Below are 14459 nucleotides of genomic sequence, written 5' to 3' on the forward strand. Positions count from 1 at the left end.
CACTGCATTTTCTATAATTGCTCTAATCTCCATGATAATGGTAACAAAAATAACTACTACTATTATAGGGTTCCTTCGGTACCACTTTGTCAGCCAGAAATCTCTGCAGCCACTGTGACCTCTGCCCAAGGTCTCACTCAGGCCACCAGGCCCACTGCACCCACTCAGCCCAGTAGGTTGCGCTCAGCTTGTGCCCCAGCCTGGATCCCCCACCTGCCCACTGCATCCACCACAGCCTGTGGCTGGACCAGGCATGCTGCAACTTGGGCACCAGCATCTGGATGACAGGAATGCAGTGGCACCCAAAAACTGGGAGATGCCAGCAACAGTGAAGCCCCAGGGATGTTACAGCTCTCACCCAGGGAGTCCCAAGGTCTGAGCCCCCAAGAAGTGTTACAGCTTTCTCTTTTTCTCGCCATTGGTAGCTTGGTGAATGGGAGTGTGTCACAGCTCACTCATTCCCACCGCCTCGCAGCTCAGAGAATGGCAGCATGTCATAGCTTGTTCAGTCCTGCACCTGCAACTCGGTGAACGGGGGCATTTAACACCCAGCAGTTTTTTCTCACTCCTGTAGTTCAGTGAGCAGAAACATGTGTTACAGTTCTTTGGTGGGTTCCAGCTTCTTGTCCCATGACTAAGAGGAATGAGGTACACCGACACTGGAGAGTGAGCAAGGCAGAGAAAAATTTTATTGAGCCACAGGAAACTCTAAACACCAGAGGGGACCTGAAATGGGTAGCCTACTGTGTGAGAGGGGGCCTGAAAGTGGGTAGCCATCTGTGACGCTGAGTCCAGTGTTTTTATGGGCTCAGAATGGGGGACCAATTATGCTGATTGGTCCATGGGCGGGCCTGAAAAAAGCACCATTTAATTTAATTAGCTGAAAGGCATCAAGGAAGTTCTCACTCAGCTCGTGGACTCCACCCAGAACTGACAGCTCGGTTTTCAGGCTTCAGGCTGTATTTGGCATGAAGATCGGGTTTCACCGGGTACCTGTCCCTGTCTGCCTAGGAATTTGTCTGTCTCCTGCCGCTATCACTACTAACATTATTAAATATTGACCAATAAGGAAGATATAATTATCATCTTCAATTTACCAAAGAAGAAAGCAAGGCCCAGAAAGTTAAGGAAACTGCCCAAAATCACACAGAGACTAAATGGGAGCCTAGATCAGATTCGTAGGGAGTCAGACTCCAGGGCCCATGGAATTCACCACCACTATAGTGGCTTCTAATTCAGCCATTTGACTTTGTGCTAGGAAACGTCCCTGCAACTGTTTATATTTTTCGTTTATTTATTGCTTCCTGCCCCCATACCCTTAAAGCCATCTCTAGGTTTTAATCTCTCTGAATAGGGACACAATCTCACCATGTTCTTCATCTTAACCATATGAAGTTGAATTCTGTCCTTATTCCATCCAGCCCTTCTTTTCATATGCTTTTCAAATAGCAATAATAAGAAACAGTGATTATCTTTTGAGCTCCTACTATGTGACCCTCTGCTATTTTGCTTCTATGATTCCAATTAATCCTCCAAGAAAGCCTGTTGGGTATGTTTTTAAGATTATCTTCACAGTACACATGAGGATACTGAGGCTCAGAAATGTTAAAATGTTAACCTCCCCAAAGTCACATAGCCAATGCTGCCAGAGCTAGGATTCCAGCCCATGGCTGTCAGATTGAGCAAGACACTGAAATACCTTGGCCTCTTAAATATGTCTGTATATATGTGACTAGTAATCATGTGAGGAAAGGAACACACGGGAATAGTCACTAGGTTCCTAGGCCAGAAGGCTCTACAAAGGAGTATCCTTTCCTGTGGAGTATCAGGTGGCTGCTTGCAGCAAATACCTGGAATGGTTGGCAAACAGCCTTGGACCATCCTGATAAGGTTCTTGATACTTTTGTTATGTTGTAGCCCAGAATCACACAGCTTTGCAGTTCAGAACTACTAAATATCTCATCTAGATGTGATCAGACCCTAAGGAAACTATTGATAGGAACTTACACACAGGGGGCTGATTGGAACCTTGAAATACCTGCATATGAATTTATGGGACAAATAACCCCACAGGAAAGACCAGAATGTGAGACCTACTGACCAGACCTCCCCAAATACTAGGTCAGGAAGTTGGAAGATGCTTATTTTTCTGGCATATTCTCGGAAGATCCTGAAGACATGAACCGGGTCAGTAAATTACGGACACTGCTGTTAAGCATGTCTTGTATCAGCCATTTTGTACCTGTGCAACCTTGGGAAAGTGACTTAGCCTCTATGAACCTGAATCTTCTCCTTCATTAAATGTATCTACAATTAATTCCTCCTCAAAGTGTTATTGAAAAGATTAGAGATATCTATAAAGTAGATGAAACATTATAAATCTCAGATGGTAATTACTGTCCCGTATGTCTTCTATAGGCACCTGCCTGCCACCACCCTGACTGAAATATCCATGCTGCTTATTCAAATACCCTTTCCTTAAAATATTACTGGAGAAAAACTAATAATTCATTTTCATTTACTTTCCTAATATCACAACAAAATAGAATTCCTGATTTTGCAAATTCTTTTTTATCAGTTGTCCTTTAGACCAACAGCTTTCCGAGCACATTTCTGAGCACACTTTCTGAGAAAGTTTCCCAGGAAGCTTTCTCCAAGCCTTGCTGTAGGGTCCGTTTCATGGAACTTTCCTGTGGAGAAGCTGCTCTCTTCTGTGGGATGAAGATTCTTACTCAGCATGTACCCTAGAAAATAGCACTTATAGACTCATCTCCAGAGTGGTAATTCCTATTATTTTAGCTACCTGTGCCTCTCTATCCTCTAAATACAGCACAATTTCCTCATATCCACTGGCATTAAGGGGTGGCAGCAAACTGTTATCCTTAATATAAAAAATCTGTCTCTGTAATGGGTTTAGAGGCAAGTCCCAAAGATTCGATCTTCTAAAGGATTAGAAAATCTAATATACAAAGAAAAGTGAAAGATACCAACATGCTTTTTCTTATAAAGGCAAGAAACCAGCTATTCCTCACTGAAGAATAGAACACCAAAAAAATAAAAATAAATAAAAAAATAAAAAAAGAAACTATGCTGCAGTAGAAGGGATTAAGAAAAATGCCTGACAATCTTGTTAAATGTGAATGAGTTCATTTAGGATATTGTTGAATCTCCTCTATTTGGAGACGTAAAAGATGTGGTTTAGACACACCTATTGGGGAGAGTTTGGTGCAGTCCTAGATGTGTCCTTGCCCAAGGGCTGACAGATGGATTGAATGACCTCTCAGCATCCCTTCCAGCCTCACACTTCCGTTGTGCGCTGATTGTTGGACTGGCATGTTAGCTGAGTCAGATTTGCCCTTGCAAGCGAGTGGAGGAGTCAGCTGCATGAAAGAAAACAGGTAGACTCTTTGTCCCCAAAGTAAAAGCCTCTCTACCCTGTTCCAGGCTAAATTGTATCATTAGAGGTTTATTTTCCTGAGTCACAAAGTACTTTTGGTCTTCTAGAGTTCCTAACAGAATGCAGGCACTGATACTTAAGTGAAGATAAAGTAACTAAACCTTATCAGATAAGGGCTTAGCAGAGATCAAGGCCCTGCAGCATCCTCCAAGACTGGAGATGCAGGAAGAGGGAAGCCCAGAGCAGTCAGAGGTAGACAGAGGCAGGACTGTGAAGACAAACTGCCTAATTAGAAATGATGCTCCAAACTCCTGCAGAGATAGGGCTCTCCTCCCTTCCATCTGCGTTCCATTGTGCCTTTGATGAAGGCCAAGCTCCTACCAGGTGCAGAGCACTGGCTAAGGCACTGGGGACACTATAGTAAGGAAACAGATGTGGCTTCTGCTTTCCTGAAAAATACTGAACATGTAGTGAATTACTACAAAGGGGGAGGTCTACACTCTTGCAACAAATACTGAGTGGCTAATTTACACAAGGCACTGTTCCAGGATGGGTGGTAACCAAATGGGCAAACCCTTTGCCCTCCCAGAGCTTACATTCTGGCAAGAGGAAGCTACATCAAGAAAGAAGCACCAGGTGCTCTAAGAACTATGACAAGGAGACCTACCCTAGCAGCCAAGTCTTCCTTGAAAAGGGATGTTTATATTGACAAGTGAAGGCTGAGTAGGAATTGGAGAAAGGCATGTGTTGGAGGAAGAGCAGGCACCTAGAGAATGGTCCATCTAGGTGGGGCGCCGTGGCTCACGTATGTAATCCCAGCACTTCAGGAGGCCAAGAAGGGTGGATCAGTTGAGGTCAGGAGTTCAAGACCAGCCTGGCCAATATGGTGAAACCCTGTCTCTACTAAAAAAAAATACAAAAATTAGCTGGACCTGGTGGCATGCACCCGTAATCCCAGCTACTCAGGAAGCTGAGGCAGGAGAATTGCTTAAACCCGGGAGGCAGAGATTGCGGGGAACTGAGATCACGCCACTGCCCTCCAACCTGTGGGACAGAGAAAGACTCTGTCTCAAAAAAAAAAAAAAAGAAAAGAAAAGAAAAAGAAAAAAAAGACCAAGAATGAGAGAATGTTCCATTTGAAATTACCAAATACTCCCCAGCTACCACAGTGTTCTTATGTGGTAGGACGAAGGGTGATTTATATCTTTTTTTCTTACAATTATTCAAGTATTTGCATAGCAAATAATTTTAAAACAGTATCAAAATTATACCTAAAACTATTTTATCTCATTTTTACCTTGTAGCTTTAATATATTGGTCTTCAAACTATTATTTGCAAATTATGATCAAATTCTGTATGGATATGATATAATTTAGAAACTCAAATTCAAGATCAAATAGTTTTACCCTGATGATGCAAGCATTAAGTCTAATTCCAAAATATGTTTGGTGTTACTATATGCAAACAAAAGAATGTGTTTGACATTGTGACACAGATTTTCCCCCCCTACGTTGGATATGAATTATAGGTTGGTTCCTGCACTACAGGTGGACCTGTGGCAGCCCAGCAGTATCTCCTATGTATCAGAGGGAACAGTTACTGATGTCCATATCCCCCAAAATGGTTCCCGAGCCCTGTTAGCCTTCTTACAGGAAGCCAGCATCCAGTACAAGTAAGCATTCCTTTTCACTTGCTATAAAATTTATTGGTACTAAACTGAACCAAATGGTAGTTGTATTTAGGTTATTTATCAAGTACTTACAACAGTGTTTTGGGTACAATTTTTCATATGGGGAAAACTGACATGAATATATTCACCTTGAAGAGCTTATTAGTCCAATGGGGGATGGGAGCAACCATGTGGACCTTTCATTTCACTATTCACTGTTACCACTAAGTGATCAGTGAAAAAACAGACCTTTTTCTGTGAAGAAAGGAGAGCAGCCTAGCAAGGCCTAGAGGGTGGATGAGAAGGCAGGAGTGGAAAAGGCTTTCTGCAGGAGCTATGCCAGCCAGGCAGAGGCAGAGGAGACCACACAAGCAAAGGAAGAAGCAGCATACGAGTGCAGAGTGGTTAGTGTATGAAGTGCAAGTCAGAAGGCAGAAAGAAATGATGCTGGAGAAACAGGGAGTTCAGATTGTGGGAAATCTTATGTGCAGGGGCAGGAGCTCAGACCTAGTCTTGTGGATGGTGCTGCCCCATTGCAAAGGAGGCACATGTCAGTGAGGTGGGGTGAAGGGGATAGGAAACACTAGTCCAGGGAAGAGGGAGTGAGGCTCTGAGTAGGACCAGAATAGTAGGATCACGAGAGCATTAAAAAAATATTTCAGAGCAGACTCTCCTCATGTTGGATAGTAAGTAGTAAAGGAAGAAGTGAAAGGATGACTCCAAGTTTTCTAGCTTGGGTAACTGAGTAGACAAACTAGAACAGATTTAGATATTTTGAGGGTTGGTTTAAAAAAAAATCGTTAGAGCAGTAAGAAAAGAGCAGGTGGGGCTGGGTGCAGTGGCTGACGCCTGTAATCCCAGACTTTGGGAGGCTGAGGTGGTCAGATCACCTGAGGTCAGGAGTTCAAGTCCAGGCTGTTCCACATGGTGAAACCCTGTCTCTACTAAAAATACAAAAATTAGCTGGGTGTAGTGGTAAGTGCCTGTAATCGTAGCTACTCGGGGGGCTGAGGCAGAAGAATCACTTGAACCCCGGAGGCAGAGGTTACAGTGAGCTGAGATCGTGCCACTGCACTCCAGCCTGGGAAACAGAGTGAGACACTGTCTCAAAAAAAAGAAAATAGCAAGTGGAAGATAGTCAGAGGAGTTGAAAAAGAAAAGAAAGACTTTAAAGAAAGAGATGGGTCCAGGGTACCAAGTGCTGCAGTGATATCCAGCAATAAAAGGACCAACCAGTTTCCTTTGGATCTGGCAATAGAAAGAACATTGATGACTCTAAAGGTGGATTAGAATGTTTGCATTAGAAGACACAGATGTGAACAGGAGGTGAGAACACACAGCAGCAGAGTCCATTCCTGTTCTTAGCAGGTAGAATTAGCGAAGCAGAGAATGAGAAGTGACTGGGAGGAGATGCATCACCGATCCCTACCTGGTAGATTTGGGATTTGTTTGTATAGGGGGAAATCTTGGTGTATTTGTAGGCTGAGGGAAGAGCCTGTAGGGAGGGAGACATCGATGATGCCAGAGAGAATGTGCAGAAAGAAGAGTGTCTGAACAGTAGAAAGGATACCTCATTCTCTAAAACTGAAGAGATAAATGTGGTGGATCTACTTAAGACTGTAGAGAGGAAAGTGGACATGTCAAAAAAGATTACAGCCAATGGCTAAATTTTCTGGATGAATGAAGAAGCAAAATTATCTACTGAAAGTAAGGAAGGAGGGGTTAAAGGGTATTACCAAGAGAAAAACTGGGGTATGAACAAAGAGAAGTGGTTGTTGCAGAGAAGAGAGAGTGTGACACTGATACAGAGCTGAGTTTCTGTTGGATAGAACCATGGAAAGGTCAGGGTGGCGAGAAAGTTGAGGTCCTCAGTGAAATAATAGTTCAAGTATTCATCCCTGGGTCTAATATGGATTGGAAGGCAGGAGCATCTAGGATGGATGAGGGGGCCAAGTGGAAGAATCAGGGAAGATATTAAGGTCTTTGTATTGAAAACAATGTAGTGTTACTGAGGAAAACAAATGAGAAGGAAAGAAGTTCTGACAAAATGTGAGTAGTTGGATGCTCAGAGTCCGGGGGTAGAATGTTTATGGCTCGTGACAAGATCCACAGGGTAGCCACAGAGATCATTGAAGGGGAGTGTTGTGTGGATATCTTTGAGGCTGGTGCAGTCAAGAACAGGTGGCCTAAATCACCAGAGAATCATCTTGAATCTCCTTGGCTGATGCCAAGATTAGAGGAGGAGGGAGAAAATGTACTTCTGGGGCAGGAACATCAAGGCAGAGCCAAGAGTTCAAGGAAAGCAGCAAGAAGTGGCATGACGCTGCAGAGAGGATGAGCTTTCCCTGGAAGCGAGAAGATTCATGACATACAGGAGAATACGCTGATCTTCCTCCCTTATGCCCCACGGTAGGCAGGTGGAGAGGGAGATGGGAATAGAAAGCCACAAAAGAATGTGTATCCTTTAAAGGGTCAAATGTCTGATGTGGCAAGAATATGAGAAAAGAGAGTTCCCTGAAAAGGCTAGAGAATGTAGGAAGTTCATTTACAAAGGAAGGGAGACTCCAGTGGACACAAGGAAAAGCAGGTGGAGGAGAGAAGGGGCATCAGTGGAAAATCTAGGAGAAGTGCAGTGTGGTGACTTAATGAGATGAGATAGAGAAGGAGGGAGTGACTTACACTTTGCTGGGAATCCTAAGATTTGGGGGTTGAAAGGCATGCGTGTAAGTGACTACTCCAACTACCCAAACTTTTTAGCAGGTTGTTGTACTGTCAAAACTGGCACAGAGTTTTGGGGTCTGGGAGGGCCTGGGGCCTGGGGTGGGCTGATGGTCTGTGAGTTAATAGTGAGGGCCCAGTCTCTCTAGAGGGCTGAGCCAAGGGATGCCAAATGGCAGTGACATCCCTGGTCCACACAGAGACTGCCCTGCCAGAAGGATATCTACAGCTTTATTAACATACTGATATGCTTTTTACAGAAAGGTATTTTATCTATGCTTCTAGAACAGAATCGCAGCTGTGCATAAAACTATTGTTCCTACTGGACACATTTTAGTCATTGCTGTAGCTTTGAAGGCCTGATCTGATTCTCTGAATGCCTGACAGGAAACAGCTTGGCAATTATATCTATAGGTACTCAGTAACCACTCACATGCTTCATTAATTACTATTCAGTAGAAAAGAATATACCAGTTAGTTTAACAAGTCTCTATTTCCTGTCATTAAATATAGGTCACGTGGAACTGATATAGAATAAAATATCACACTTTATGTCACAGAGAATAAAGTCTAAAAAATGAGTGTTTTAAATCAGTTGCCTCTTCACTGGAGAACAGTCATTTAGAATTATTCATTTCATTGGTCCCAAGATAATAACATATGAGACAATTAAATTCCACGGGCCCAGTAGGTAGAGATCATTTTAATTGACTTTTAGTACTGTAGCTTGGAGTATTTTCAAAAGATTGTCATTTACTCTGTACAAGAATACATAATGTATAGCTATAGTGATTTCTAAAGTGGAGATAATGTGACCTCATGTGTCTGGCCCCTAGGTGATCAATTCCCTTCTATGAAATGATTCATTGTACCATAAAACATTTTGGTTATTCTATAAAGTAAATACCTGTAAAAGTTGGTGATGAAATTTCTATTTTTTGGTCAGGCGTGGTGGCTCACACCTGTAATCCCAGCACTTTGGGAGGCTAAGGCGGGTGGATTAGCTAAGGTCAGAAGTTTAAGATCAGCTTGGCCAACATGGTGAAACCCGGTCTCTACTAAAAATACAAAAATTAGCCAGGCATGTTGGTGCGTGGCTGTAATCCCAGCTACTCGGGAGGCTGAGACATGAGAATCGCTTGAACTTGGAAGATGGAGTTGCAGTGAGCCAAGTTCACACCACTGCACTCCAGCCTGGGTGACAGAGCAAGACTCCTCAAAAAAAAAAACAATTTCTATGCTTTGAGCGTCCCTCCCCACCCTGGAAACTTTGGGGAGGTGGTTTTGTACTGAGTAATGGCATCACTCAGAAAGTTTAGAATAGTTCTAGTCACCATTACAGGAATATACACAACTGGGGTAGGAATCATCACAGGCTGTGAAGAAGTAAGAAACTACAACAGTTTACAAAGACCATTCTGAGACTCCATTTCACAGCCTTGTCATCGATACTCTAGTTTCTAGTCAACCACTTAACAAGGAAAATGGGACTTGACCTCCAGTGTCACAATTATTTTTTAATTTAAGGTTGATCTCCTAGGGCCTGCATTTGGGTGCAATGTAAGTTACCTGGGTTAGTTTGCTGGGGCTGCCATAACAAAGTACCACAGACTTTAACAACTGGAAATTCAGAAGGAGATTCTGGTATAGATTTCTGCCTTTGGCAAATCTGTCTACATTTTTTTTTTCCTTAGTTTCTGGGGATCAAAAAAAGTAGCCAGGAGAAATAATAGATGATTTTGGTGAGGGTAATATACCTGAAGGTTCCCTGCAGTATTGGAATACGTTGACAATTTATAATTACCCCAGCCCTAGTCAAACTCATATCCCTCTTGACCATCCCAGATTCTCTCCTAACACAAGGAAGTTAGAAAATTGACATGGAGTTTCATTTGGCTCAAGACTTACTTTAGCAATATTGTAAAATTCTTTAGCCCATACAAGCCTAATCATCTGTAACTTCCTACTTTGAGGGTAAAAAAGAAAGCACTAATACAGATGGTGTTCAGACTAACAACAACCTCCCACTCACATTTTGAGCCACTGCAAGCAGCCATCGGGGACTTAACCAAGCTTTGAGCCACCTCACCTTACCTCGATTTCTAAAATGTTTTCAGTTTTAAAATCAAAAATTGAAACAAAAAAAGCAGTAAGCCAATGATCAATTCCTGATTAAGTGCTTTGTCCATAGTAGGTGCTCAATAAATAACAAATGAGTAAATGAAAAAGAATGTCCTATACCCAGTATGACCCTAAGTTAATTTACTTTCTTCATAGAATGGAAAATATTTCTTTAGGTGATTCAATATAATTTTTTAAAATAATTTTTAAACATTAATATTAAAGGCTTTAAATAACTTTCAGCCTTGAAAGTTATTTAAAGATGCCATTATATGTTCTTTTAATAGCACTTAAACCATTAAACAACAGGTTCTTTTGGAAAATAAAATATGAAAGCAAAGCTTTTTAGCTACCTGCCAGGCCCAGGAAAATCACTGGGGGGCTTTCTAACATCTTTAAATAATGCAAATGACTGAAGTGCTTTGCTACTGTGTGAAACTCTAGTTAGTGGAGGCTGGTGAGCATTGAGAAGACAGGCCTGTATTTATCTAACTCACATGTCACATCAAGAACATTAATGACTCTGCCTGGAGCTGGTTCCACAAAGCCTGGAATCCCCGCCCTGGCCTCAGCCTTTAATTTCCAAATGCATTCACTATAATTGGCTGAGCTTCTCTTCTCTTGGCATTCTTGATGCTGGCAGGCAGTGAAATCACTTTTTCCAACTCTGGGTATTTCTTCAGTTTCCTCTTGAGGACTGTAGCTTCTTTTCCCCTTTCCCTTTTCTCTCTGTCTTGGGTCAGGGGTGCTGGGTAGTGACGTGAGCATAGTCTCTTGGTGATGGAAGGGATGTGTGCAGGAAGAAGCAGCAGGAAAAAGAAAGTGGTAAGGGCATGGAAGAGAAGCCTAGGCTCAGTTTTCATGAAGTGACCCTGGACTTAGAATCTCAAGATTGGAATTTGGGTTCACCTTCCAAGTTCAAATTCTGGCTTGGCACTGACCAGTAGAGTGATATTGATGAGTTCTTAACCCTTTTGAGACTCAGTTTCCCCATACCAATAACAAGAGAATCTACCACATAGACTATAGGGCTATTAACTAAGATTATGTACATAAAAGACACAGCACAGTGCCTGGCTGCTGGTAGGTAAGTAGTACTCAGTAAATCTAAGTGCTCGTAGTCATCATTCGGTTGTTGCAGCTGCAAATCAGCAGTAGCGATTGTTACTACTACTATCACTTGAGGATATCTGCCTATAATTTTACATGTTAAATTCATTACATCACTTATTTAACAGTTTTCATTTCCTGAAAAATAACATTTTCCCAACATTTGGTATTTTTAGGAATATTGATCACCACAGTCTTTCTTTACATAGATGCATATGATTTTTTCTGGGTGTTGCCTGATTTTTGCAATATCTCAATTTACTTTTCATCATGTCTGTCATTCCAAATCCAGGGTCCTCATAGAAGATCTTCAGAAAGCACTGGAGAAGGGAAGCAGCTTGCACACCCAGAGAAACCGAAGATCCCTCTCTGGATATAATTATGAAGTTTATCACTCCTTAGAAGAAGTATGTAATCAAAAGAGCTTTTTCTGGTTTTTTATAGAGATGTCTTTATCATTTAGGTCTAAGGGAGAAAATGATGTGTTTTATGCTTCTGGGGGAGAAGCATAAAGACAGAGAAGGTACTATGTGAAGAATATATGTAGCTTTTACATGGCCCAGGCACCTTATCTCTTCTATTAAGTCTTTGATGGTATATAAGAAGTATCAAAATAATTTTAATTTCATTTGCTTTACCCATACCACTTTTACATAGGACATAGGAAGCGCAATGGAAGAGTGAGGAAATGTTGCTATAATTGTAGCTATAATGGCCTTCACTAACAAGCCAAGAAACATAAAGCTAACCAGAGTTTGAGGAAATGATGAGTAAAGTGGACCTTACTTGTACCCTCTGCAAAGTTGAGACCCCTCAAAGGCAAAGCTTCATTTGGGGCATCTCTGCACCTTTGAACATGCTTTTTCATCCTACCTGGAGAACTGACAGCCACCTCATCCACACTGTCACATCCTTTACTATTCACCTGGACAGGTTGTTGTTCTGCAAATCTCAGCTTAAGCAAAAAGGTAGCTGTTCCTATTCTCCCAGATTGGATTAAACACCTCCTCCGCCAACACCTAGTGAATTACGTGCCCCCATAGCACGAGGATGTGATACCTATCACAGTTTTTAATTATGTAATTATGTGATTATTTGATTAATGCCTTTCACCTCTAATAAGCTACAAGTTCCATGAGCGCAGGCCACTTCTTTCTTATTCACTGCTATAACTCCAGTGGCAGGCAAACAGAGACCTCCAAATACATAGTTGTTGACAGAGGAATAAATGAATGAATCATACATTTTCCATGCTTCCTCTGAATTGAACAAAGGAATGCCAGACATAAAATAAATGAGATGCTGCTCTAAAGACGGTTTTTGGTTCTCTTGATAACAACTCTCCTTTCAAAATTATCTCCACATATTTCATGTCTAAACATGTTTGGAAGCTTAAAATTAGAAGCAATAGAAAGGTTTTAGATAACTTTGCACACAGAAGTACTGTTAACATGCACTAGAAAACAGTCAAATTTTACAAATATAATATAGATATGCATAATGTATGTGTATATACACACACACACACACACACACACATATATCCTGCTCATTAGATTAAATAAGAATAGAAAGAAAAGAATATATGGGTACTTTCCTGAATATATTTAGCTATTTTTTCAGCACTGATCCTTTTATACCATAAAATGGTAGGACACTTTTGTGTTGTTTTTTTACACCTTATAAGGCTTTTAAGTCAGGAATGAAGCACCTTATTCATTCAAATGTATCTTTTCCTGATGACAGATAAGTGTATATGAATGGATCAATGCAAATGTATCACTATCACTGGAGAAATTATTCAGAGTTTGCCCTCTGATATGTAGCTCAGTAAAAGAACCTTTAAATGAAAAAAGATAATGCCTTTTTCTTAGCATTTTCTTTCAGTGGCAAATTGTAATATATGGGACTTTAAGAAACACTTTCAAGTAGTTTGGACAGTTTTCCTAAAGTCGACTTATTTCTTTACCTCTTAAATACTTGTGGAAAATAGAAATAAATTCTGATTTTCAAAAAAAACTAGAACACATCAATGTTTTATAAAAATCTGTTACCCGTATATTAATGATACATGGTAGTAGAAGGTATGCTTTAATGGAAGAATGATATAAAGACATAAGCTACTATCTGTAAAGGCAGAAAATTAAATGTAACTTTAAGTATCCCAAAGAAAATTAAAAATAGAAAGTAGGTTTTTTGTTCAATTTTATATTCCATGTGCACTCCTTGAATTCAGAGAACTACTGTTGTCTTTCTGTTTCCTTTTGTTCTCTAAAAGCTCCATTATTTTGAGAGAGTCTAACATAGTTTTTATTTATTTGCTCTTAGATTCAAAATTGGATGCATCATCTGAATAAAACTCACTCAGGCCTCATTCACATGTTCTCTATTGGAAGATCATATGAGGGAAGATCTCTTTTTATTTTAAAGGTAAAAATAAGCAATTGCTATGTAAATACATAATGTTTACCAAATATCCATCTTTTTCAACTTTAACTCATGGGGAAAACAAATGAAATGATCTTTTATAGAGTCTCATATTTAACATCATCTGATAATCTCAGAAATACTTTCCCTTAGGTTTCTGAACCATATTTCATTTTTGCCATTGGATATTCCAGAGAATACTTTTGCTAACGTTTTCAGTTATTGATGTGAAGTATTTGTGAGTTGGTGCTGCTTGAGGTGAACCAATGCAAAACTATTTAAATGTGTAAGAAGCTGCTATGGTTTGGCTCTGTGTCCCCACACAAATCTCATGTCAAATTGTAATTTCCAAAGTTGTGGGAGGAACCTGGTGGGAGGTGATTGAATCATGAAGGCAGATTTCCCCCTTGCTGTTCTTGTGATAGTGAGTTCTCATGAGATCTGGTTGTTTAAAAGTGTGTAGCACTTCCCCCTTCGCTCTCTTCCTCCTGCTCCACCATGTAAGCTGTGCCTCCTTCCTCTCCTCCTTCTGCCATGACTCTAAGTTTCCTGAGGCCTCCCCAGCCATGCTTCCTGTACAGCCTACGGAACTGTGAGCCAATTACACCTCTTTTATTTATAACTACCCAGTTTCAGGTAGTTCTTTATAGCGACATGAGAACTAACTAATGCAGAAGCTATATATTATTCTCATTCATCCCTTGACCCTGCATTCTCTTCTGTCTACTGACCTATAGCTCTCCATTCTTTCTCAGCCAAACTTCTAAAAAGACTTACCTCTAATCATCATCTCTACTTCCTCTCCTATCATTCAGACTTTGACTCACCAGCCTTTGCCCCTACAACTCTTCTAAAACTTCTTTCCAAGACCAGCAACCACTCCTAATTGATCCTCCTCCTGTCTCTCTGACCATATGGGTCTCACTCACTGGCTCCTTTCCCCTTATCCTTTCCTTAGGTTCAGGTAATCCCTGCGACTCTATCCTCAGCCTTACTTTCATACCACAGACACTCTC

The 14459-nt window shown here is 41.0% G+C and overlaps 1 protein-coding gene across 1 annotated transcript in view; it reads left to right on the forward strand.

Moving 5' to 3' along the window:
• The window catches only part of CPA6 (carboxypeptidase A6), a 320694-nt gene that overhangs the window by 222841 nt on the left and 83394 nt on the right, over nucleotides 1-14459 (forward strand). Inside the window, exons 3-5 of the mRNA XM_004047127.5 lie at nucleotides 4946-5070; nucleotides 11309-11423; nucleotides 13345-13446. Coding sequence (XP_004047175.2) covers nucleotides 4946-5070; nucleotides 11309-11423; nucleotides 13345-13446 — 342 coding nt within the window. The remainder of the gene's footprint in view (nucleotides 1-4945; nucleotides 5071-11308; nucleotides 11424-13344; nucleotides 13447-14459) is intronic.

The sequence above is a fragment of the Gorilla gorilla genome, chromosome 7, assembly GCF_029281585.2.
Source record: "Gorilla gorilla gorilla isolate KB3781 chromosome 7, NHGRI_mGorGor1-v2.1_pri, whole genome shotgun sequence".
NCBI classification, from domain to species: domain Eukaryota; kingdom Metazoa; phylum Chordata; class Mammalia; order Primates; family Hominidae; genus Gorilla; species Gorilla gorilla.